Here is a 26,612-nt window from a genome sequence, read left to right on the forward strand (position 1 = left end):
TGTAGAATACGCCGCGGTCGTCGTCGTCGTTTTCACCGTTCACACCATTTCCGAGGCGGCGTGGCCAACGAGCAACGAATCACGAATCGCGGATTGCGATCATGAGTATACACGAATACACGATACGAAAATAGTACGATACGGATTACAGAATAACTTTCAACCATGGACATATAATATACTGTTATTATTACGGCTTTCAACACTGTAACGCCAAATCATGATTGCCAACCAATGTGCTGACATGGTAACAAGACAGCCTGTGGTGTATAATGTCACATCGCGGGAAAAACAAACCATAGTAGACAATTTTATTATGGACCACGCCGAACGCTGATGCCGAAGATCATCTTAGACCGTGGACATGACTAACATATTACAAATAAAATTATTGATGCATTAAGTATATTATGAAAATAATAAAAGATAGGATCATTACTTCTTTCACAAATATAGTTGTTCTGATATCAATTTGTACAATTGTACTATTACTACTATTAGTACTATATTGTATTCATTGTTCAAAAAATGGGATCATACTAATTACCGTGAAATAAATAGTTTTGGTGTAGGATTTATTTTGTACCAAACGCACTAGATATCAATAATAGTTCTTAATGTTCCAATGCTTATTTACTTCATTTATTCATGTCTATCTACATGAAAGTTACTTCCAGGCACGTCGCCAAGGGAGGGCCTTAGGGGGCCTGGCCCGCTAAGAACTGGCCACCTTTATTTTTATTTTTAAATATTATGGTGTATAATATAATATTGTCCCAAGCCGGTTAAATCCTAATTGTAATTTTTGTAATCGTATTTGTAAGATGTATATTGTATAATGTATACCTATATTAATAAATAACAAAAATATAATGCTTAACTAATACAGACAATACATTGTGAAATGTAGTATTATTTTTTATAGATATTGTTTGATAAGGAGAGGCGTGGTATTGGGCAGAGCATATTTTAAGTAATTTTCACTTTCACTGGGTTCACTTCAATAAAATTGTCTACCAGAGGAACATAGAAAGAAAATCAACTCTCCTATCTCAACAATTTTGATATAGGTTTATTAACTGTACTCTACTGAAAAATACATCTACAAGTTGTATATAGGTTTATTTATTGAGAATATGAGATATTATTATTATATCAAAATAACCGATTTTTCAATAATAAAACTTTGATAAAATAAGTAGAATAGAGTATATACATTTCTATCAGTATCTGTATTTAAAAAAATACGTGTTAAAATTTAAAATTATATGTTTGAATCTATGGAAAAAAATTTTTGTATAAATTCTTGATTCTGGTATAGCTCTGGGTCAGGTAGTTTCCTTCTTCTCTCTTTAGATTCCAGAAACTTAGCATTTTAATGACAGCTATATTACAATAGTATACACTAGGTATACAGTCAACAAGCAGGATAAGATCATTACTATTTATTAATACTAAAATTCGTCCAATATGGGCTTTTATAGCAAATTACGGACCGATTGAAAAATATAAATCCAATCCGGCCCTGGACGAGTATAAGTATTTGATATTTCAATCACAGAACAATGCTATGAAATATTAATACTTCTAAACAATTGTATAAAAGTAGTATAAAATTTACCTATACAATGTATCGCCTGTCTTTCATCAGGAGTACAGGACGAAAATTCAAAATATGTAGAAAATTAGAAATGTTGTAATATAGCACCTTATTCCCACCCAACCTTCAATTTACGGTGACGATCGACGACTTCCGAAAAAATTGATAGCATCGTTAAAATTACGTGTACTATTTTCGTACTACATCAGTACAACTATATCTATTCGTATAATTTATATTATCAATAGGTATATAATATAAACAATTCTGACAAAATAGTTGTGAGCATGTGACATGTTCTACATTCAATAAAATATTATTATTGTTTATTATATAGTATGGGATAAACTATACAAGAGTCGAAAGCTTAAAATAGTTTTATGTTCTTTATACATATATATTATATATATAATAATTGACATTGGTACCTATCGGTCGTTATGAGAATGTATTAGTCAGTGGCAGTGTGGCACGATCACCCACCAGTGGGTAGCATTAAAATATCACTGGGGGGCACTATAGTGCCCCGTACTTTGTATGTTAAAATATGCTATGGTATTGGGTACAAAAAACAGAAAGGGTCCAAAAAATATTGGCCCCCTTATAGAAAAATGTCTAGTTACGTGCCTGTTTACTGAAAATATTAATGTATACTATTCTTCACTCTATACAGTAATCGGAATCTAAAATAAAATCTCGACATCAGTGACCAGTATGGTACACTACACTCGCAGTTAACGAGTTGTGTCCCGACTACATTTCTGGTACACGAGTTGACGTGTCCCAATGATAAAAGCGGGGTACACGAGATGTATCCCGGCAGTTTTATTAAGTTTTATACAAGTTTAGTGCTGATTAATTCAAAACGATTTTTTACACAAAAATAGATGTTGTACATACTACATTTGTTCTCATATATCTTGATTATTTACCATCTACTATATTAAGATAACGAACTCTATTATATGCATATTTTGTAAGTTGTAAGGTTGTAACTATATTCGGTATTTCCGTTTGAATTTATTATAATGATTTGTGTAGTTATTGTATATTTTTTATTTATATAAGTTTGACGAAACTCGTGTAACCTAAAAAAACTATAGGACACAATTCGTGTAATCTGAAAAAAAACTGAGGGACACAACTCGCATAACAAAAAAAAAACTTGGGGACACAATTCGTTAACAGTCAGTACACTTAAGAGAGGCCTTTATTGTTAAACCAACTCTATGACCTATGTCCTATGTAACACATCATCACCCCCCCCCCCCCATCCCATCCCATCCAAATAAAAATCAGCTACACCCTTGATAAAAGTATATATATAATATATGACATGACAATATAACATTATGGGCTATAACTTAAAAATAACTAGGTACAGTACAAGACCTATTTTGCTTTCGTATACAAACAACCTAAATATTATTTGTTTAGCTAAGGTGTAATCAATAAATAACTATATTTTTCATCAAAAACAGTTTTATATAGGCATATAGCTATATATTATATATCTATTGATTAAAATAATTAGTAATAATGTTTCAATCATAAGTAAATTCTTATTCAACTGTATTCCCATAAATTCTATTTCCTTACAATGGTTAATGATCATCTTGCTAAAATGGTCGGTATTACGATACCAACATAATTATAATAATACATATCAATAAATAATCCATATATCACAGCCCACAGGAAACGAACTACCCACCAATGGGTCACTATATAGTTTGATATTGGTCCGGGGGCCGGGGCCATTGCACCCTCTATATAATATATAGTCTCCATTTTACTCTGGGGTTGAATCGATCAATTATCATATATATCGCAGGCATATCAAACTCAAATAGTACCAAGTGGACCAAATGCCCAAATATATTGAAAAGGTTACTACGCAGTACGCTGGCCGCATATCAAAGCTTAACAATAAAAAAATTCTTATTCAATATTACAGTTTATCAGAAAAAATAAGACAGTATAACAATGTATATTGTATACCAAATAAACAATTCCCTAAGAATCTAAGATAGTCATAGTTGTGACTATAGACATATACATATTTATATGCCTATGGTTGTGACACGGCATTATAATATTTATTTATTTTTTTTTTTGTATTTTTTTGTATTTTTTTGTATTATTTTATGTTTTTTTTCGTTAATATTGGTAGCCGAGAGCCACAAAAAATTAAGCTGAGGGACGCGTGTTTGAAAATTTGTGTTTTGTCAATATGGATATATATTACAATATATTTTTGTGACTACATTTTTTTCTTTATGCTTGACAACAATAAAACAACAAAATGCTGGACAACGAAAAGAGAGTCCACATGACAGAAAATGTATTCAAACCAAATTACTCAAATTATATAAAATTATTGAAAAAATGTATAATCGCTTCAATAAAAAATAAAATAAAATAAATCGCGATGACGTTTGTTTATATATACATGACAACGTAAAATAACAAAATGCTTGACAACTAAAAAAGACCACACGAAAAAAAGTGTACTTTAAAAAAAAAAAAGCAGAAAACAAATAGGCAGATGCACATTTGTTTCTATTTCAGTAATAATTTGAAATATGGCACATTATTTTGTAATTTTTTGGGTAATCAAAGTAGTTAAAAATTAATTTCTAAACATTTATACCAACTTTTATCAATGCTGCATAGTGCATACCTCTTATTTGCTTCGATTATATAATTGTGCATGCTGGGATTATAACTCGATTTCCGAAATTAAGTAAATAATCTATTAAAAACTTTTATTAAATTTGAAAACGAAAAATAATAATTTTATTTACCTTTTCCTAAAGGTGTGGGTGTGTACATTTATTTTCCCAGAAAACAAATTGTTTGAACATCACAGTCGCACAGATATCGTTTTGTTTTATTTTCCAAACTATATTTGAACAATAATAACTTAATTATTCCTTTATTTATTGTTTTTGAAATGATTTACTTTCGAAGAATATCAGAATTTTCGACATCCAATATTAATTCCGAAAACAACGGGTTTTTTCTTTTCTATCAACTATCATACATTTATATCTTCCACGTAATTTATTTAAAATGTCTAATTCTGAATAAGCAAATACACTCGCGTATCCGTAGGTAATATTGTGTATTTTTGTCAACCACACTAATTATTTTTATGAAGCAATGATCTACTTAAGCATAAGCCAATAAAATCATTATGGTTAGTATTAAAAGAATCCTAGTCAGTAGTCACCTCAAAAATCTAACTTTTCGGATCAAATTTATATGGTGATGTTATATTGATGAGTTAACTACAATATTGTAAATTATAATTTATTTTCAAGTACACTCAAACACGGAACATTGCTAAAATAGTAAATACTAATCCACTCCTATAAAGTATAAAAAGACAAAAAACAGTTTTATCAATAAAAACAGAATGTAAAAATAAATATTGTCTGATATGTATGTAATTATTTTTGTACACAAAAATATGAATCCGAAATATATTAATTATAACGTAATAATTTTGTAGGTAGGTACGTGTTAAAATAAATGGAGGGCGGAGGCTGAAGCAGTTAAGCTCACGAGAATAGATTCTATGACGTCACGCTTCACGTGCCAACTTCAAATGACTACATGATATAACTAAGTTAATCATGAATGATTATAAATTTATAACTCCAAAGAAAAGTCATAGAAAAGTTTTGTTTGGCTTTCTAATTTACTATATTATGAATTTTTTTTTTTAAAGAAATTATTGTTTTTTTTCTTATCGTGGTCCTCCTGGGTTCTTATCATAGACAGAGATAGATAAAAATAATATTATCCCAGATCCCTATCTCAGTAATCAGTTTTTTATTTACATCATTTTTTTTTGTAATCTTCCTTTTTGTTTATACAAAATAAAAATAAAAATCAGAATTCAATATTCATATATCTCATCCGAGTTGTATATGGTACAGCCTGTTCTTCTATATTGCCTTATTTTCATGTAAAATTTAATAATTATCCTAAATTTGTTATTAAATATTTAATTCAATTAGGTTACTAAATAATTGCTGATCGCTATGGACCTAATTCAAGCTGTAAAATTATATATAATAAAGATGACTGAAGACTGTGGTCCTGGAATGAAAGTACTACTTATGGACAAAACCACTGTAAGCATATTGTATAAAAAAAAATATACATAAAATATAATATATTAAGGCTAATAATTATGAAACAGAAGTAATTGTCGTCAAATCAATGATTAATAACGATAAGTTAATAAGTTTTGAAAAACAAATAAATTTAAATTAAGAGGACGCCAAACCCGCATGTGTTGTCTCCGTCGTACAAGTTCATAGCATAGCAAATTTTACGCTCAGCAGATCACGTTTATCTCCGTTATTTTAAAATTTAGAGTGAATTGACCTATTATAAAAATTAAAGGCAAGATTATTACTGAGTGCATCTCATAGGCTTTTTATTATATTTTAATTTTAAGCCGAGTTATGAGTATTTTTAGATATAAAAATTATTTACAATTTTAAAATACTCATTACTCGCTTTAAAATTAAAATATAATAAAAAGCCTATGAGATGCACTCGGTAATAATCTTGCCTTTAATTTTTATAATAGGTCAATTCACTCTAAATTTTAAAATAACGGAGATAAACGGGATCTGCTGAGTGTAAAATTTGCTATGCTACGCACTTGTACGACGAAGACAACACATGCGGGTGTGGCGTCCTCTTAACTGATAGTTAATAATTATTGATTAATATTTATTGTTTTATTTTATATTTGCTGCCATATTTACCATTTATTTTGAATTTAATATTAAAATATTTTTGTAAATTACCTATTGAAATAACATTTTGTATTAATCTTGGTAATTTTTTATAGACAAGTATCGTTAGCGCAGTTTTTAGTCAGTCAGAAATACTCCAGAGAGAAGTATATTTATTTGAACAACTAACATCAACTAGTAGTTCAGATAGTATGTATCACATGAAATGTATCACATTCTTACGGCCAACTAGAGAAAACATATCTTTATTATGCAAAGAGTTACGTAATCCTAGATACGGTTATTACTATATATGTAAGTAAATAAAATAACTATGTATTATAATTTATAACGTACCAAAACAAATATATTCACTAGTCTACAATTTTTCAAAGTTTATGAATAATTAATTTGTACCTACTGACTATACTTAAAATATGGTGTTTGGTTGTATTTTTTTTATAATTTAAAATATTTAAATCTACTAATTATGTACAAATTTGCTGAGTTAGTATATTTTTTGCAGATTTCAGTAACATAATTTCAAAAACTGACATCAAGACAATTGCGGAAAGTGATATCCAAGAAGTTGTACGAGAGGTGCAAGAATATTATGCCGATTACTTAGCAATATCTCCTCATCTTTTTTCACTCAATATTCCATCTTGCGGACAATGTAATCAATAATTTAAAGCTCTATTTAAATTGCCCCTGTTCTTAATTTTGTTATTATTTTTAATTCTACTTTTTTGTTATTATTTTTAATTCTACTTTTTTGTTCTAATTAGGTCTGTCCTGGGATCCACTTCAGCTTACACGATGCACTCAAGGAATTATTTCTGTTTTATTATCATTGAAAAAAAATCCATTGATACGATTCCAAGCTTCTTCAAAAATGAGTAAACAACTCGCTGAAAAAATCAAAGTAAATTTTTAAACAAAAACAATTTTCCTAATGAGTGTATTCATTACTAAGGCAATAATAATTTTGATTTAGGAGAATAGTTTTTTATTACCCTGCTATAAAATAATTATCATTTTAAATCTGCGAACAGACATTGCTGGTTGGACTTAGTTTGTAATTTATAACCTTCTAAAGTGTTTGCAGATTTTCCAATCTCAAATAAAAAAAAAAATGTATTATTGTAAAATGTAATATAATTTAAATATAATATTGTTTTCTTTATAAAAATCTAAAAACGACAGTGTTTCTCTTAATAAGTGTTTTAAACATTTGTTTGATGATTATAATTTAAAAAGATAATAAAAGAAAAACCTTATTTTTATCTAAGTACCTTGTATTGTTTGTTTATTGTATTATAATGGACTTCAAAATATTTTATTTTAAGGTAATATTTTCAAAAGAAGAAAATCTTTTCAATTTAAAGCAAGGTGATATACAACCACAATTACTAATTTTGGATCGGAGAGAGGATCCAGTTACTCCACTATTGATGCCGGTAAATTTAACTACCTAATATATAAATTTAAATAACTATGTATTTTAATGTTATTGCAACTTAATAGTGTATGATTTTTATTAATACAATTATAACTCAATTATACTTAAGACCACATTAGTGTTGATATACATTTGTTACTAATATTAGACCAGAATTAAATGAATGTTTTATAAAATATTTAAATTTAACGATTACACTGGTTATTCTGTAATGACTTAAAACTTACAGAAATTATTCGTGTATGGTAGTCACTATAACTGGAATATGCAAAAAACTAATAATAATTATTAAACTGTATGGTAACTGTTAAATTATTATGGTACTGTTTTCAGTGGTCTTACCAAGCTATGGTCCATGAGTTGTTGACTATAAATAATAATCAAGTGGATTTAAGTCATATTGAAGACATAAAACCAGATTTTAAAAAAGTATTATTGTGTGCTGAACAAGATGATTTGTATAAACAAGTAAATGTTAACACTAATAAAGAATACTCTTAAATGATTTTATTAATAAGCTTACAAATATTTTTAGAATATGTATAAAAATTTTGGTGAGATTGGCGAGATAATGAAATCTTTAATTGATGACTTTAAGTCAAAAGCAAAAAATCACCAAAAACTTGATACCATATCAGATATGAAAGCTTTTGTTGAAAATTATCCACAGTTCAAAGTATTGAAAAATAATTAGTTGATTTACAAAAATATTATCCAATTGAGCTTTAAAATTTAATACGTTTCTTCCAGAAAATGTCTGGTACAGTTGCTAAACATGTAATAATAATGGAACAATTATCATGTTATGTTACAAAGAAAAATCTCTTAGAAGTATCCGAATTACAGCAGCAAATTGCTTGTGATATTCAATCTTCTCAACATACTCAGGTTAGTGTTACATCATATTGTATACCTAACTTTACCTAGTACAAATAAATAAGCAAACTTGATATACTTGATTTATATTTAAATAATAAGTAAGTAAACTTATGCCAGGTTGCATGAAAAACTACTAAACAATAGTACAATTTAATGAACCAATAGTGAGCTAACAAACTCTTAAACATATTTTAATGATCCATGATTGGTCTATTTCGTTAATCAATTTTTCATTCATTTCATTGCTATAATTATTATTTAATGAGTTTATAAGATAATTTAGTATTTTATTACATTAATTATAATTTACATTTAATTTAAATACTATTTATTTACTTAATAATGTATAATATATTAATATAGTATCTGGTCACTTCCCCGTCTGACATTTCCCCGTCACACGTTTCCCAGTAGGATATTTCCCCGTCCAATACGTTTCCTCGTACAACATTTCTCCGTCCATATTGTATTTATTTCTGAAATATTCAAACTATTCCGAGATCGTGTAAACATAATAATATGTGTAATATAATTAATAAAATATAAATATAAAATATAAGTAATAAAAATACAAAAAAATTATCATAAAATATTTTAATGTTGTAGTTCTAAATTATGAGTGATTCCAATTAAGTACTCATCTAGATCACGTTCATCATATGTAATATTTTCTATACTCCTAGCAATATCTCGATATTTTTTCTTTTTTGCTGAAGATTCCTGTCCAGCAATAAATTGATTCATTTTTACTTCAGTTAAATGTTGTTCTTTTTTAAGAACCTCAATAATTTGCCATATAGTAGGATGAGCCGCAACTTACAAAGACGAGAATGCTCTATGCCAACCTTCAATATTATTGTTTGTTTTTGGTAAATCTGCTTGTGTAGCATCATATAAGTTCCACAATTTCAAATCAAATATTGGAGGTCGCCGTATATTTCTTCGTGTTGGTCTCCCAATCCAAGTCTCTTCAAAATAATCAATTAAATGGATTAATAACTCTTCATTGTCTACAAAAAACTGTTGAGACATTAATTTATCAAATTTAGTTTATTTATATTAGTTTATCGATGAATCATTTGGATTTTACACCGATAACAAAAAATATTAGTCGAAAACATATAACAATAAAATAGCGAAATGTAGAAAATATTGTGTCTACATATGATGAACGTGATCTAAATGAGTACTTAATAATTGGAATCGCTCATAATTTAGAACTACAACATTAAAATATTTTATGGTAATTTTTTGTTTTTTTATTACTTATAATAGACGGGGATATGTCGTTCGGGGAAACGTATTGGACGGGAAAATATCTTACGAGGAAGTGGTTACGGGGAAATGGCAGACGGGGAAGTGTCCATGAATCGCCTATAAGGAACTATCAAAAGTTCCTTTAATCCAGGACCTTATTATTATATTTGTTATGACTGGTTTCACTATTATACAACTTATAAATAATATATATGTATTATATATTTGCCACCTACTTTTTGATTACATTAATTAAATACTTCTTTCAAGGTTTACTTTATTAAAATATAATGATTTTAAAATGTCCACTAAAATCATGTAATTAACAATTTCATACTTAACATTATTATTTTAGTATAATTTTTATATTTTCATTAATTAAATATATTATTGTAGTAAGCATTTATTTTATTATAGAAAATTAGAGAGCTAATTGAAAAAAATATACCAGATGAGGAAGCGAGTAAACTTGTTATGCTATATGCTTTAAAATCATTCAGCAAGGATAGTAATAGAGAATTAACTAGTTTAATACAAATATTGAAATCAAAAAAAGTTGCCGAACATTGGATAGAGGTATTTTTATATTGGTAAAATTTAAATTGATTTTTTTGTATAATTATTTTAATAATTTCAGCTTGTACATGATGTTATGAAATTCCAGAGTAAAATAATATTAGATAGTGAAAATACATTAAAAAATGCAAAACAAATAACAAAACGATTTTATAAGGTAAAATATTTTATTACTTATAATAATTTATGTAAAAAAAACATACAGTTTGATTCTTTTTTATAAATAGTGTATTTGAATAAGGTTTACTCACTTTTTAAAAATCAAAGTAATATCTATTAATAAATATATTTGTCCCATGAATTAGGAGAAAATCTTATTTTTAATTGTATTTTAGGACTTGAAGGGTGTTGACAATATATTTACTCAACATGTTCCATTGATGAAGGAATTAGTTGAAGATTTGATAAAATCAAGATTAAAAGAAGAACAATATCCATTCTTAAGTGATATAAATCAACCAACAAAAAAGTATGAGTATAATTTTAATTTGTCATGACAATTGATAGCTTTAACTATTGTAGTATAATATTTTTAACTAAATAGTTGTTGTAAATTTTGGATGACAATAGTGCCGTAGAAACCGTGGTGCGGGCAGTTCATTGCACCGGGGCCCCGCATTCCATTTCTAATATGAGGCCCATACTTAAATAAAATAATATAAGAATTAAGAATCTATACTAATAACAATTTTTTTAATAAGATCATAATATAATGATAATGCTGTTAGCACTTTGTTATTTTAGTATAATATAGCACCGTCAGGCTTCAAATTAGCACTCCCAGTTCCTGTATAATAACATGCACCTAATAATATAATAATTTTTAAATGTTTTGAATACATAATATATTATGTACAGTATAGTTGCTTAATAGCTTAAATAAATAAAGAGTAGCGATTACATTTACATTTATACAATTTCAACTTATTAATTTGTCTATACAATTAAAAATTGATTAAAATTTTAATTAATTTTATTTGTATTATAATTACAAAGTCAGAATATTAAATAAGTATAAATTTAAAATTACTGCAATGCAGTTTATGATATTATTAGTGGGGTTGTGGTCTGTGGGGGGCGAAGCCTCCCACGAATCTGTGTACCATAAATTATATCAGCATCCCTTACATTCACACCCAATGTGCGCCTTTAAAGGGGCCACAGATTAAATTTGCACTGGGGCCCATCTATTTCTAGCTACGGCACTGGTTGACAACAATTATCTTTTTATACAAAGTATAATTGCTATTTAACAAAAACAATTTTGTTCAGTCATGTAATTTTATTATTTTTATTTGGTAGGGTGCAAGATATAATTGTTTTTGTAATTGGGGGTGTTACATATGAAGAATCAATGGCAATACACAATCTGAACATAGCAAATCCACAGGTTAGAATTATATTGGGCGGTAGTACGGTACACAATTCCTCCAGCTTCTTAAATGAAGTTAAATTGGCCACATTTGGAGTGATTAAAAGTAGAGGTGGATCTCGAAAATTATAAATAACTCTATAAGTTTCAACACAATACTATTTATGTATATATATTTTTTTTTGGTTGATACTTTTATTTATTAATTAATAAAATTACCTAATGTTTTTATGTTTTAATCATATTTATTATTATGTGCAATATATTTTAATTTGTGTTAAATACTTTTTTATATGATTATTATTTATTTATTAAACAATTATTAGAATTTTTGAAGTTGCTACTTGTTATATCCTATCAATTACCAATAAAATAATAATTTAAAACAAATATGATTATTTTTAATTTTATTTGTTATTAACTCGTATAATAAATGATTTTGGCTGAAAATGTGTATAAAACCTCAAAAATTGTTATTGATTTTTATATTTATAAATTAATACTTACATGTGAGATAAAAGGTTAGTTGTTAGCAAAGCCGACAGTCGTACAGCTCATAATTACACTGCATAATATGCCAATAAAATAAATACGTGGTAGGTAATTCCTCGCAGTCGATTTATGGAGCTTGATTGTTATTCAAAAATTATTGTTTATAAGTGTTAACTATGGTTTCAATAATTTAAAATTGTTAATTGTATTGTTTTGTATAACATTCAAGACATTCTTTTCACGCAAATATTATTCATATGACATATACCGTATAATAATATAGAGATAATGGAAGTATACAAGTATCTCATTGTTAGTTAATTGGGATAAGAGGAGGATGTGAATCAAAAAGTTTACATTAAAACCAAAAATCAAATTTATTCATAAATAAGTATAACTAAATAATATTTGTAATATTCATAAAATAAAATAAATATTTTAGGTACAATTTTTATAAAATAATAAATTTGTTGATGTAAATAATAACCAAATGTAACCCAATGGCCTAGGTTGTTGAGGATAAATTTGTGTTAGTAGAAAAAAAATATTTAGTTTATTAAATTTAAAATAGTACTATTTCAACTCAACAATTTTAATTTAAAATACAAATTAAATGGTTTTGTAATTCATATAACTTAACAATAAATAGCAATATTGTAGTTTTTTCCTGAACATATGCAACATAAATTATGAATAATGGAATGTTAATATTATTCACCAATAGATCCAGATAAAACATATTTTGATCTCAATAGATAGTATTTAATAGGTAATAGCTAAATAATTAATTTTAATTTATAACAATAAATTTAAAGAGTAAGATATTTTTAATGTGTTTAACCTGAGGAGTATACAATTAGTAGCCCGGAAAACCCCATATTTAAAATTAAAGTTATTTTTTAATTTTAAAGGCTCATATTTTATTTTAACTGTGAGGATACATGTTAATAGTCAATTGAATAGATCCTAAATTAAAATGTGATGGTTATCCGGATGTTAGAAATTATTAAATTATCTGAAAATATACACACTTGGTTATTGGATAGGATCAAGGAATTATAACTAAATACTTGTTATAACATCAGTTTATGTAGATAAATTATTTTAAAGATTGACATTCACACAATTAGAGTAATCTCAAAAATATATAAAATGTATTCAGATAAAAAAAAATACATTTAAGTTAATTAACAAGTACATTAGTTTTATAATACAATTAAGAATAGCAAATTATGGTTAAAATTTTTATTTCTATAATTAATAATAATATAAAATAATAATACAATACCAATTTATGGCCTTCGTGATCTTTATTATAGTTTAAAAAATTTCTCACTAAATAAAAGTATAATTAAAATAAAACATATTTCTAATAAGGTTTTATGCATGTATAAAAAGTTTTTAATGATTAAAAAACACTTAGCATATTATAATTATAAAAGTAGGAGTGTGTTGTTAAACACTTAATACTTCTTTAACTTATTATAGCCAATTTCGTTGCCTGTAATAAAAGTAAAATACAATTTTTTAAATTTTCAATAATTAATAGAAGAATAAAATATTTTTGAGTAAAATTTAGTATATGATTTGTAAATGAAAAAAACAACATAAATTATGTTATGGATGAAGTAAAAATAAACCTATATACTATTTTTTTCAAAAATGAAAAATAAAATATTTTAATTATTTTTAATGTATTTCCAATATTGTTGGGTCTTTTTTTTAAGATTTTATAAGCAGCAAAGTTTAAAATATCAATGTATTTGTATAACATATAACTGTACAAATAATTACAATATTTAATGTATTGTCAAAAATTTACCACCACCAAAAGATAAGTTTTAAAAAGAAATCTCCTAAGGTTGAACATTAAGTTTTTTTAAATTGTTTATTTATATACGCACACATACACATCATATTTTAAATGTACAAGAAAACAAGAAAAAGAAACAATATTAGCACGGCTGCAGTACAGATATAAGCATTGTGTAAAGTAGGTTAACTATGTAATCATATTATGAAAAGAGTTAAAAAATTAATGGAACAAAAAGATCACTGATCAGTTAAATATTCTGTATTAAATCGAGTTAATATAATTTTATCCATGCACATACAATTTTATAATGACAATACAAAAGATAAGTTGGTATAGAGTAGAATACCAAATGATCAAGTATTACAATAAATCAATAAACTAAGGTCAAAGATTTATTCTGATATACTAAAATTAATGGCTGATACCGAAAAATCAAGAAAAACAAAATGATGCAATTAGGAATAGTAACCTTTAGCTTTGTTTCTTTATAACACAAAATAAGACAAATAACTAGCCATGACCGTTTTGCACAAGTCTGCATTGCTAGTTCATGAAGTGATCATATGAGGAAAAAAGGATAAGGGTGACAAAGAATCTAAAAAGATACAAAATGTGGACATTAAAAGGGAGACAGAAGACAGTCTGTCTCATTAAAAACCTAGAGGTTCTTATTGGTTATTGGGACACCCAAACAATATTTCAGTAAATTCAACTATCCTAATGTGACTACTACAGATTAATACTGCATTATATTATTTTATGATAATATTGTTATCTGCAAGACGAAATAATAAGTCTTTATAACATATTTAACACTCAAAGCTATACAGTAAAACATCAATAAGACGCAAGCCTCAGTACAATTTCTTTAACTCCAATTCAAATATATTATAATGTACAGACATTTATAAACTTGTATATACTTAGTATTATCTATAAATATATTTTTTTATGTCACATATGTGACCCCGCCAAGATAAAAATTCCAGGAAAAAATTGAACGATCTTAAGTGATTCCATTTTAGTCACAGGAGTTAACATATTTATAAAATATCTGATACTTAAGTATCATTTGATTCATGACCCACCAACTCATTTTTATGATAAAATCTATGATCAACATTTTATGGAAAAGTTAAAAAATTTTATTTTCATGGTTGATTCCAGTTTTTAGGGGTAAATCCGTATAACACATTTTCAGGGAATTAGTTTTATGGCAAGTTGTGTATTACTTATAGTTTTAAATGCGTAAGTTTGGTAGACCTATTAATAATATTTCTTCTTGTAGATTACAACATTTTCTTAAAATAATATAACAAATCTAACAAAATGTAGACCTACAAATCGGATATAGCAGGCATGACTAGATACTAACAAAGAGTGGTAAGAATATGCCCATTTGATAACGTCAATATTATAAATTATAATATACAAAACATGTTAAATTGGTATATCTTGTGGTCTATACGTTTATTATTTATATATATTCAATTTTAATAGAAAAGTGAAATGAGCAACTATTTATATAAACTAATAACTAATAATAATTGTCAAATAGTATTAATCTCTAATAGCTGTGTGTTATTAAATATGGGTCTCAACTAAAAATTTTAAATTTCTTAAGACAAGCCATATAATATAGTATGTAAGCATCTATATATTATTAGCAAACTACTACAAATAACATTAAATTCAAATATTTTTATGCTAAGGCTTGAAGCTTGAAGTAAATAAAATAATCTATAACTAAAATAAGTAAATGAAAATAATAGTGCTAACACTACTATTTAATTAGGTACCTCATAGTCAATGTAGGTTTTTGGTTTTTAACATTAATTGTCTTACATGTGTCTTGTGAAGTTATCCTTGTGTTTACTGTAAAATCAAAAAAATATACATTACAGTTGTTTATTGTGTTCAAGAATATGTGTATTTCACTATGGTATATAAATTTATTTGATAACTGCTTGAATACCCAATTTGAGTTAAGGTTAGACTTTCATAATTACGATACAATCTATAGATTAACAAATATTGTTTGTTCACAATTAAATAAATACTTTGTAAATGTTGCTGATATAAGCCACTCAGACAGTATTTTTAAAAAAAATTACATTTGACACTAACTATTGAATTTTATAATTAGAACATATTATTTATAACAGATTTATTTAATTTTATTTGTATTCAACTATCTTTAAGTACATGCAATTATTACATATAAATTGCACACAATTTAGACTTGTTAAATTTAATAAATAATAATTAACAAATAAAACAAAACATAAACATTAACCAACATCCTTTTATATATTTTATACCATCAATACAACTTACCAGATTTTGCGGTTAAAATATTATTAGTATTATTTCGTGCTTTAGTAACAGCTTTGGTAAGAATTGGATCAGCCAATGTCCTAGTTGCCGCCATAATAAGTGGCATATTTTCTTGGTTAACTTTCTTATTAGTAAGTCCAGTTTTTTGATTATTGAGTACCAGTCTTTTCCTTTGTATAGTAGGCTTGGTAATTGATTTAGTTAGGCACCGTGTATCAATTGGTGGTTTACTTCGATGAGGTGTAGTTGTAGTAGCCGAACGTTTAACAGAAGCTAAATCTAAATTTTGTTTCAATACAAAAGTATTATTTAAACTTTCTGCTTGAGCTGAAATTACTACAGTTTCATCAGCATTTGAGTCGGGTGATGTGTCCATTTTGTTACTTTCAGGCTGTAATGTGATTTGTTCCAACTTGTCTTCAACAATTTGCAAAGGACTCTAAAATATATTAAAATTAATTTATAAAAGATTTAATTCCATAAATACTTTACTAATTTACCATGCACTCTTCTAATTTTATAGGTTTTGAAAATTCCGGTTTTGTACAGGTTCTCAAATTTTGAATGCTAAGTTCATTCAAATTAAAATATGCATCCCTCTTAATTTTACATTGGTTTCCTGGTGAAAAATCCCAACTAACTGCTTTCAAACCACCCAAAAATGATTTTGTTATATTCTAAAACAATCCAAAATTAGGAAATACATTTTTATTTTATTTATATGTTATATGTTATATTTTATTATAATAAATAAATAATTTCAAAGTTAAATCATTTAGTTACTTACATTATGATTTTTTTTCATATCTTCTGTATTTTTTTTATGTGCATCTAATAATGTATAATATTGATTAGATTTTTCCGCAAGCATAGTTATTAATTCATGACTTATATGGAGGTTACTGTCTAATATCATACCAATTTCATTTCTATGCTCGAGAAGAGTAGCTTGCTCTTCTATGATTACCTAAATATTTATTGGAATATTGTTATTTGTTTAAATGGAAAATGAATAAATACATACCTCAGAGTTAAAACGAACAATATCAACATCTAAAAATTGTTTAACATTATTTTCTTCAAGTTTTTTTATGAATAAGTTTAATTCATTGTTAGATGCAATTGCTTCATCCCACAATATATTTAATTGAGCATTTAAACTGGCCATGCGTCCTTGAAATTGTTGAATAGCCAGGTTGATTCGATTTAATTCACTAGTCTAAAAAAATCAAATAAATTTTGATTAACTAGAAATAAAATAAACAATAATCACTACAAACCATTTCATCTAAATTTTTAACGTTAAATGAAGAAAATCGTTCAATTAAATTTTTCTTTAAAAATATTCTCAATTCAGTTTTCTTTTGTGTTGACTCTAAACGAAGAATTTCATTATGTTTCTTTATTATGCCAGTGAATAAAGATTCCAACGTTGATTTAAGATCTTCTAAATTATCTGGCGGTATTGGAGCCTTAGCTCTAATTACTTCTTCATATTTTTTCTTCAGTAGCTGATTTTCATCTTCTAAGCCTGATATTAATTTTGTATAATGTGATGGAGGATGGTTGATTGACATTACATTTTCTTTTAACTTAAATTATAAAATGTATATTGAAACATACTGAATCATTAAAATATTACAAAATAAATACTCACATTAGATTTGATTTTCATAGCACGAGAAGCATACTTTAATGTGTTGTGGGTATCTTCATATGACGACAAAGCTGGTGATACACATGATATCATCAATGTCTTACAGTTTCCACCAAGAGAATCTTTTAATAATCTAGTTAGTTTTGAGTCTCTGTAAGGTATGTGCCTCAAACCATCTGACAAATTGTTGATACAATTCCCTATCATAAATAATTAATAATGGTCTAAATTATACATTATATTTCATAGCTTTAATTTATAACAATTAATATGATACCTCCTAATATACACAAAATATTATCCTACAGTACCTAAATATAAATGTACATCTATGTATAAATATTTACTTTTTTTATACTAAAATAATGATTTCTAATCTTTTTGTAATGGAAAACCACAAATTTACCCTTTTTTGGATACATGACTCTACAATAATAATAATTTAAACAATAAAGTACATTGGCCATAATATAATTATTGTTAACAAAAATGTTTATTATAAACAATTTTATAATTTAATTTTAATATAATGCAATACTGAATAATGAATAGCTAATTCTGTTAAATATAAAGATTATTTTTAGTTAAACTATTTAATATAAATACTTTGAAATTAAAAAATGTAAAAAAAATTAATATAATATTATTTTCCATCAATTGTAATAAAATAACACAACATTTAATACAAATATAATTATACGCATTACAGTTCACTTAGTTATAAAATGTATGTAGAGTAATCAAATAAAATAAAAAGAATTTTTCATCAATTTTCAGTTAAAATTATATTCATATATCCATATTTTTTTTTATATATATATAGTGAAGTTAGATTCATTATTAGCCTAAAAAAGTTGACTAAAAAAAAAACTAAGTTGGGAAGCACTGTATTAAACTATACATTTAATAGTTAGTTAAAACCATGTCAAATTGCATGAAAAATGTAATAATAGAATTGTTCAATAAAACTTGATTCCTAATAGACAAATCATGGGCCACCAAATTCTGTTTAGAGGGCCTTAGTTTAATATTGCTTAGTCAACTGTTTAGTGATTTTTAATGCTAAATATGCTATTGAAATAATATTTAAAATAACAAACATACCAAGAGCAAGTAGTGACTTATTAATGTTAGACCCTTCTTTAAATCTCATCCCTTTATTAGAAGATGCTCTTTCTGACCCAGCAAGATCAACCATGGACAACTTGGCCATTTTTACTTGATCTGTATGTTTAAATGTCATCTGTATATACACTTGAAACAAGGCATGTGATCTGGATGACTCAGCATTGGCATCAGTAGGATGCTGAGTACGATTATCATTTCCTTTACGTAGCATTTCAATAAGTTCATCAACATTGTTTACCATTTTTATTGTAATACCAGCAACTGACGTTGTATTTCCACATTCGCGCAAAAATAAAGGTTTCTTATCACTTACTAACAAGTCATATACCATTTCATTATACACCTAATATAAAAATAATTCCAAAATTAAATTCATCACTTTTTAAATATTATATTATAAAACATTACTTCAAGATAGGAAACATAAATTTCAAATTTTTTAGAATTCTGTTGTTCATTTACTTTTTCATATAAGTCTTTCATAGTCAAATATGTAATACCATAGTTCATTTCATTACCCAGCATGGTAAATGTTTTTCCAGCCCCTGTTGCTCCATAAACGAATACTACAATACAAGAATAAATTAATTGTTGATAAATAGTAAAATATTTAGTCATTCATATAGTAAGTGATTTCCATAAAATAATAATCAACAAATTGAAAAAAATAATGATAATTTGTAATTATTATATTAACAGTATACTAAACAGGGTTAGTGAAAAATCTAGAAAAACTAGATGGCTTTTATCATTAAAGTAAGGGTGGATGATTTCATCAGTTTTTTTTCTGAAAAAACTTATTCAAAAAATCAGGCGTTTTTTCTATAAATTATATTCTGTTCATGAGATTGGTACACAGCAGCGATCGATTTTTGTCTATGAGATCATCTCAGTCCGTACAGCGGCACAAAATCACGCCCATGCGCAATAAGTGGCACTTGTACCAATCTCATTTTAAACAGACTATAGCTACAATGGTTTTTCTGCCTTACTACATATCCCTCTTAGCTCTGGTTTATAATAGCACATATTTTTCACTGTTGGCCTTATTTTTAACAAAGAGAGAAGTTTGTTGGGTCAAGAAAAGGCAGCAATATTAATCAAAATGTATCGATTTTTTAGTATAATAATACCTGAGATCAAACTTGAGGAGGGTTTAAATATCATTATAATATCTAATGTTAATGAGAATTATTATTATTTAATTTTAGTTTAATTAACTAAACTATCATCTATAACCAACTATTTTCAAGTATTTATTGATTGTTAATTTTTATTTAGATTATTTTTATTATTGCTGTCAACTATTATTAACTATACAAATGTTTAGTTTTTATAAATTATACAGTTTTTAGACATCACATAATTAAATAGGTTTTCTTTAAATTTTAAAACTTTTATTGTTTTCTTATATTTTTTTATTTTGTGAAAGCATTTACAGGGAAGTTATACCTAATTGAAAATAAAATTGTTAAAATGTTGACTGTCAATTAATGTGTGATTTTTTACTTGATACTTTTAGGTGCCTACACTTTAAAATAAAAAAAATGTTAATTACATTTTTTCTAATCAAAGTTTGATCAGAAAAATAAGGATAACATTTCTGAAAATAAGGCAAAAAAAAAAAAAAAAAAATTGAGTGAATTTCACACAAAAAAGCAGCATAGGTTTTTCAAAATACTAAGATGTTTAACTCAGTAGAGCAGCCAGGATTTTTCAGGCAAGCACTTATTCATGCCAACCTAAACACTAAATCACTTAATCACTTACTACATAAAAACCAATAAAATTATTTGTATCAATACCAAATATATCATGGCATATTAAATTGATACATACCAGAACAATTATATCCACATAGAAGTTTGTCAAGTAAATCTTTAGTACTTTCATTATAAATATCTTCATTAGAACTTTGAGGTCCAAAAACACGATGAAAATCATACTTTATCGATTTATGTTGTCGTTTTGAAATATCTCGGGGGTTTTGCTTAACACCATGGAAAAAAAATGGTGTCTCATCTTGTTTTGGATCAAATATCAACGCATTATCATTTCTAATTCTTATTGTTTTACTGTAAATCATGAAATTAGGTTATTTAAATACAATAAATAATAATGGCTCATTTTAAATATATAATCGTGTTTATTTCTATTCCCCGTCCTAACTTAACTCAAACTACTAAAGCTGACCGCCATTACCTACATAACATTTTTTCCTTCCTCATAAAACTCAACTCTACTGTCATTGATACTCCCTCTCTTCTTAACTTTAAAGTTCTTTCATGTCTTACACATTATAAAACTTCTTTACATATTCCTCTCTGTTTAAGAGTACGTAACAGTAGTATTTGTTGTCTCCGTCTTACCAGTGCGTAATATAGCAAATTTACGCTCAGAAGAACACTTGTAGCTCCTTTAGTTTAAAAATTACAGTGAATCAACCTATTATGAAACTTGATGGTGAGAACATAATTTGTTTTTTGTGATTTTTTACCATAATTCAACATACAAACACAAATTATGTTCTTACCATCAAGTTTCATAATAGGTTGATTCACTGTAATTTTTAAACTAAAGGAGCTACAAATGTTCTGATGAGCCCAAATTTGCTATATTATGCACTGGTAAGACGGAGACAAAAATTCCACTATTACGTACTCTTAAGGCTCATCAAAATACATGTTCAATACCAAAATTAATCAACTAATGAAACTAGAAAATTTTAATTTTTCTTTTCTTAATATATATAAATCCATTTAGCTGATATGTATTGTTTTCATATTTTTATGTCATCCTACTTTAGATTATGATATTATGTTATATGTGTACTATATTTACTTGGGCACAAACCCATTTTGTGTTTATTAAGTATAAAAATAAATATTAAATACCAACCTATGTAGACATGCAGTGGTGCAGTCAATGTGACAGATATCAGACAGTGAAGTAAATCTTAGTGATATTTTCATGAATATCTAACTCGAAATAATTAGCTAATTTTCATAATTTTGATACATTTTCTTAAAATGTAAACTTCAGACCTTCGTAAAAAATTGTTGTAGATTTACTCTAATTTTTTTTTTTAATTTCTACTAACAACAACTAATGAGAAACAATGTATTACATTTTCAAATATTGTTTTAGCCTAACAAAAAGAACTTGTCGACAATAATAAAAAAAAAGATATTTTCTGAAGCCTTAAAATAACTCAAAAATAATCTCAATATTATAAAAGTTATTTGGTTGATGGAAATCACCTATATAAACACACAGTGAAAATTTTTAGTGTTCAACTAAAACACGACATTATTATTTTCGAAAACTGTTTTAGAGTAAGAATTTGTTTTATTTTAATTTTTTGTTTGTTTTTTCTGAAAATTTTTAAAACTATTGAGAATATTTTCATAAGATCCCCCAATCAGGTTCATTTATTTAACAGAAAAGATGTTGTTGAAATATATTTCACGTTCAAAAGGGTAACGAGTCATTACTAATAACAAATGCAAAAAAAACTAAAACCCCGTAACTAATAACTTAAATTGATATAATGTTATTGATTCATGTAAAACAGTTTTTGTTTGTACATATTTAGACACCAACACAATATGATTATTATAGAATGGATGTAGTGTAAATTTTCTAATTTCTCAACATAAATTAATATTATTTAATTTGGTAACACTGTGAACCAAATTTTTTTTATCAGTTCACAAATTTAAGATTAGTTAGTAAAATATGAAATAACAAAAAATAAAAGTGAATATTGTGACACAAACAGTAAATACCAATGACCTATCAGCCATTCCTAAAATTATTCGTATTTCGTAGAAAATAGAAATAAGTTATTGTAAATCAAATTAACCAAGTGCTAAAACCAAGTTTTAAAAGAAATATATATTCATTATTTACCTTTTGATCAATATTTGATGAATAAAATTAACTTCTTGGAAAAATATATTTAATCCAACAGTGAGATTTAACAAATGTCGTGTAAAATGAATATCTTAAGAAAATCATTTACAAGTGAAAAGCCAAAATCATTTATAAGAAAATTAGCAACATTAAAAAATTCAAATGAACTAACACCAATGACTGTATTTGACAGAAAAGCTAAAGTTATTCAAAAACAACGAGCAGCCATAGCAGAAGATAGTTCAGTTTATGAGTACATTAAAGAAGAAGTTGGTTATCGTTTATCAGATCGTCTTTTCGATATAAAACGACAATTTAATTTAGTGGTCGATCTAGGTTGTGGATATGGACATGTATCAAAACACATTTCCATAGACAATGTAAAAGAGTTGATTATGTGTGATATATGCCAAGAAATTTTGAATAAATCCAAAAACCCTGAGCCTGAAGTAAAGGTTAGTAAAATAGTAGTAGATGAAGAAACATTACCTTTTAAAAATGATAGTATCGATTTAATAATAAGTTGTTTAAATCTCCATTGGGTTAATAATTTACCTTCAACTTTTCTACAAATAAAAAATTCTTTGAAAAATGATGGAGTCTTTTTAGGAGCAATGTTAGCAGGTGACACTTTATTTGAATTACGATCATCATTACAATTGGCAGGTATTGAACGTGATGGAGGAATAGCACCCAGAATATCACCTTTTGTTCGCCTTAGGGATGTGGGAGCACTAATGCAAAATGCTGGATTTTCAATGTTAACATTGGACACAGATGAACTTATTATTCGTTACCCATCAATGTTTGAACTAATGTGGGACCTAAAAGGCATGGGAGAAAATAATGCTGTTCTACAACGACCATTGAGACTGAACAAGAATACAATGTTTTCAGCAGCTGCTATATATGATAAACTTTATGGTAATAAAGATGAAAACAGTGATACTAAAGGTATCCCAGCTACATTTCAAGTCTTGTACATGATAGGATGGAAACCAGATCCATCACAACCAAAACCATTATCCCGAGGATCAGGAAAAATATCAATAAAAGATATAGGAGAACTTGATAAGATTGTTAAAAACTTAGGAAAGATTGAAACATAATATTTTTACTAATCAATATTTTATGAAGTTCATTATTTGTGCTTGATTATAACTAAATATGTTAAATACCAGAAAAATTAATTGTATTTCTAATAATATAATTTTTTTTTTTTTTTAATAATCAATAGTTTAGTTTGGTACATATTTTGTACAGTTTTAATGTGTGATGTATTTAAGTAAAAATGTTAAAATAAAAAACATTATATCAAACTATACTTACTTATTAATAAACATATCTAATTGATAGTAAATAGGTAATAATAATCCTTCGGGAAATTAAAGTGGCTAACTTAGTAAATAGAAAGTCCTATTAAATTACCACCTAAAACTATCTATGTCAATTAGAACTCAATTTATTGATTGGCTGTAGTTGAGCATTACAAACATACACCTTATACTTATAACAAAACATAGTAGTAATTTCACAAGTTTACAATATGCTGTGGTCCCACAAAAAAACAGCACATATGCACTAGCAACACATTTATATTACTTCTATTTATAATAGTAATATTAATTTTGTTCCAATTTTTTAGACTATACCATTCTACCCTGCAAATCTGGCATGTTACGTCTATCAGTATAAGGTCTATGATCATTGATCACAAATCCTTGTTCCTTAATTTAATGGCTATTGCATTGTTGTTATATGTTTTTGGTCAATGGATAGTATACCTAATTATATTAATACAATAAATATGCATGTACCTATATTCAAAATAAATTTAGAAATAAAATGTCAAGGGAATGATATTCATATTTTTCACAACCTATTTATATTATGCCTAAACACCTAGAATAAATTATAATATGCATACAACATCTTATATTTTGTTAACAATAGGTGATATAGGTACCTAGTATTTTTACTCATATTGATTATGTTGAGTAATACATTTTCTTTGAAAAGTTTTGATCTAATCCCGGATCTAATTCTTAAAAAACTGATAAGCAGGTGTATTAAAATTAATTGCTTATAAATTTTATCTTATAAATAGACTATTCATAACTAAGCAGTAAAGTCTTACGGCTTAAGTAAATCCTCTTCCTCTGGTAAAGGTTTAATACGGACAAATACTCGCATCTGTTCTTCCTTGGTAACATTTCGTCCCCGACCAGGTACAAGTTTTTTCAAATTTTCTAAGCTTCTACGGTTAAGAACCATAATTGAATTTGTGCTAAAACAATATAAATTCATAATATAAATTAGATATTATGAATTTAATTTTGAAGTGATTTAATGTCAAAATTCCTCAGCTTTAAGTAAGTACTCTAACTCTTGCCTGTTAAAAAATAAATAATTCAAATGATTTCATATGAACAATTAAATTTTTATTTTATTTTCTTATCAAAATTTAGCAGTAAGTTTGTTGTTTGAAAAAACATTAGTTAGTGAAACTGGAATTACCACCAATAACGACCAAAAATAGTTAACAAATTTGAGTAACTCACCCTTACTATCGTACCAGCTGTAGAGGAACCATATCGTTGTAATATATTTGAGAGCAAATCCTTACCTACCTTGAATTCCACGATTATATGTCAAATTAGGTTTACGCCGTTAGGTTTGTTTTCATACTCATTCGAAGTAATAACGAAAATAATTAAAACCGGATACGAGTTTAATAAAAAAATAATGACATTGATCACTGCATGTCGAACGATTTATCACTAGCAAAGGTATTATCAATAAAAACGTACAAAAAGGCTTAAAAAGCACACCTCACTACTATAGTTAATTAATATTAACATTTACCATACGGCATACGGAGTAGACTTCGAAAAATACGTTATGTTTGAGAAATCGTAATTTAAAAAAAAAACAATGACCGATAAACCTATGATAACCACAGGTCCAATCACAATTCAGTTTGTTCGTCAACAGTGTAACCAACAACAACTGTACAATAATATTTGAATTGGAAGTGAAACATAATAAAAGTTCAAAAAGAAAATAGTATTTATTAAATTTCTTTTACGAATTAGGACGTTGCACTTTTTGATATTATACATTATAGATAAATTTCTGTCCGTCCAAATTTAATTTTCATACCGTAATATTATCAAATCTTGTGCGCAGATGCCGCAGACTTCTCGAAAACAAATAATAAAAAAACATTCAAAACAATTAAGTAAAATAACAATTTATTATTTATTATTAAAAACGATTATGTACAATAATTAGTACAAACATTTTGTGAATAAATATTACAATTATTTAATGTACTTATCTTTCTTCTCCTGCTATATAT

At 26.5% G+C, this 26,612-nt stretch overlaps 3 protein-coding genes across 8 annotated transcripts; 2 read left to right on the forward strand and 1 right to left on the reverse strand.

Annotated features, from left to right (window-relative positions):
- Positions 1–5,417: 5,417 nt before the first annotated feature.
- On the forward strand, positions 5,418–12,242 carry Vps45 (vacuolar protein sorting 45). Of its 2 annotated transcripts, XM_015510086.2 has the most exons (13): positions 5,418–5,541; positions 5,629–5,745; positions 6,477–6,675; positions 6,887–7,036; positions 7,149–7,285; positions 7,710–7,820; positions 8,156–8,290; positions 8,358–8,498; positions 8,573–8,710; positions 10,376–10,534; positions 10,596–10,691; positions 10,870–11,003; positions 11,837–12,242. In XM_015510086.2, exons 2-13 carry the CDS (start codon positions 5,653–5,655, stop codon positions 12,036–12,038), a joined length of 1,695 nt encoding a protein of 564 aa, XP_015365572.1. In that variant the 5' UTR covers positions 5,418–5,541; positions 5,629–5,652; the 3' UTR covers positions 12,039–12,242. The 2 variants fall into 2 exon arrangements, with proteins under 2 accessions (XP_015365572.1, XP_015365571.1); XM_015510085.2 differs by having other exon boundaries at positions 5,470–5,745.
- Positions 12,243–12,756: 514 nt separating this feature from the next.
- On the reverse strand, positions 12,757–26,552 carry Klp67A (Kinesin-like protein at 67A). 5 transcript variants are annotated; one of them, XM_089221709.1, is made up of 13 exons: positions 26,414–26,552; positions 25,389–25,538; positions 21,176–21,411; positions 19,745–19,902; positions 19,313–19,679; positions 18,209–18,408; positions 17,832–18,143; positions 17,576–17,770; positions 17,339–17,518; positions 17,052–17,228; positions 16,552–16,990; positions 16,014–16,089; positions 12,757–13,899 (listed from the first exon to the last, which is right to left on the reverse strand). In XM_089221709.1, exons 2-13 carry the CDS (start codon positions 25,523–25,525, stop codon positions 13,881–13,883), a joined length of 2,496 nt encoding a protein of 831 aa, XP_089077835.1. In that variant the 5' UTR covers positions 25,526–25,538; positions 26,414–26,552; the 3' UTR covers positions 12,757–13,880. The 5 variants fall into 5 exon arrangements, with proteins under 5 accessions (XP_089077835.1, XP_015365611.2, XP_015365610.2 ...); XM_015510125.2 differs by lacking the exon at positions 26,414–26,552 and adding an exon at positions 25,882–26,243; XM_015510124.2 differs by lacking the exon at positions 26,414–26,552 and adding an exon at positions 25,878–26,243.
- Positions 23,069–24,571, forward strand: LOC107162940 (arginine-hydroxylase NDUFAF5, mitochondrial). Its single transcript, XM_015510129.2, has one exon. The coding sequence runs from the start codon at positions 23,323–23,325 to the stop codon at positions 24,358–24,360; it is 1,038 nt and encodes a 345-aa protein (XP_015365615.1). The 5' UTR covers positions 23,069–23,322; the 3' UTR covers positions 24,361–24,571.
- Positions 26,553–26,612: the final 60 nt, after the last annotated feature.

This window comes from Diuraphis noxia, unplaced genomic scaffold (assembly GCF_037042655.1).
Source record: "Diuraphis noxia isolate RWA-SAM2 unplaced genomic scaffold, SU_Dnox_SAM2 contig0002, whole genome shotgun sequence".
Classification (NCBI taxonomy): Eukaryota; Metazoa; Arthropoda; class Insecta; order Hemiptera; family Aphididae; genus Diuraphis; species Diuraphis noxia.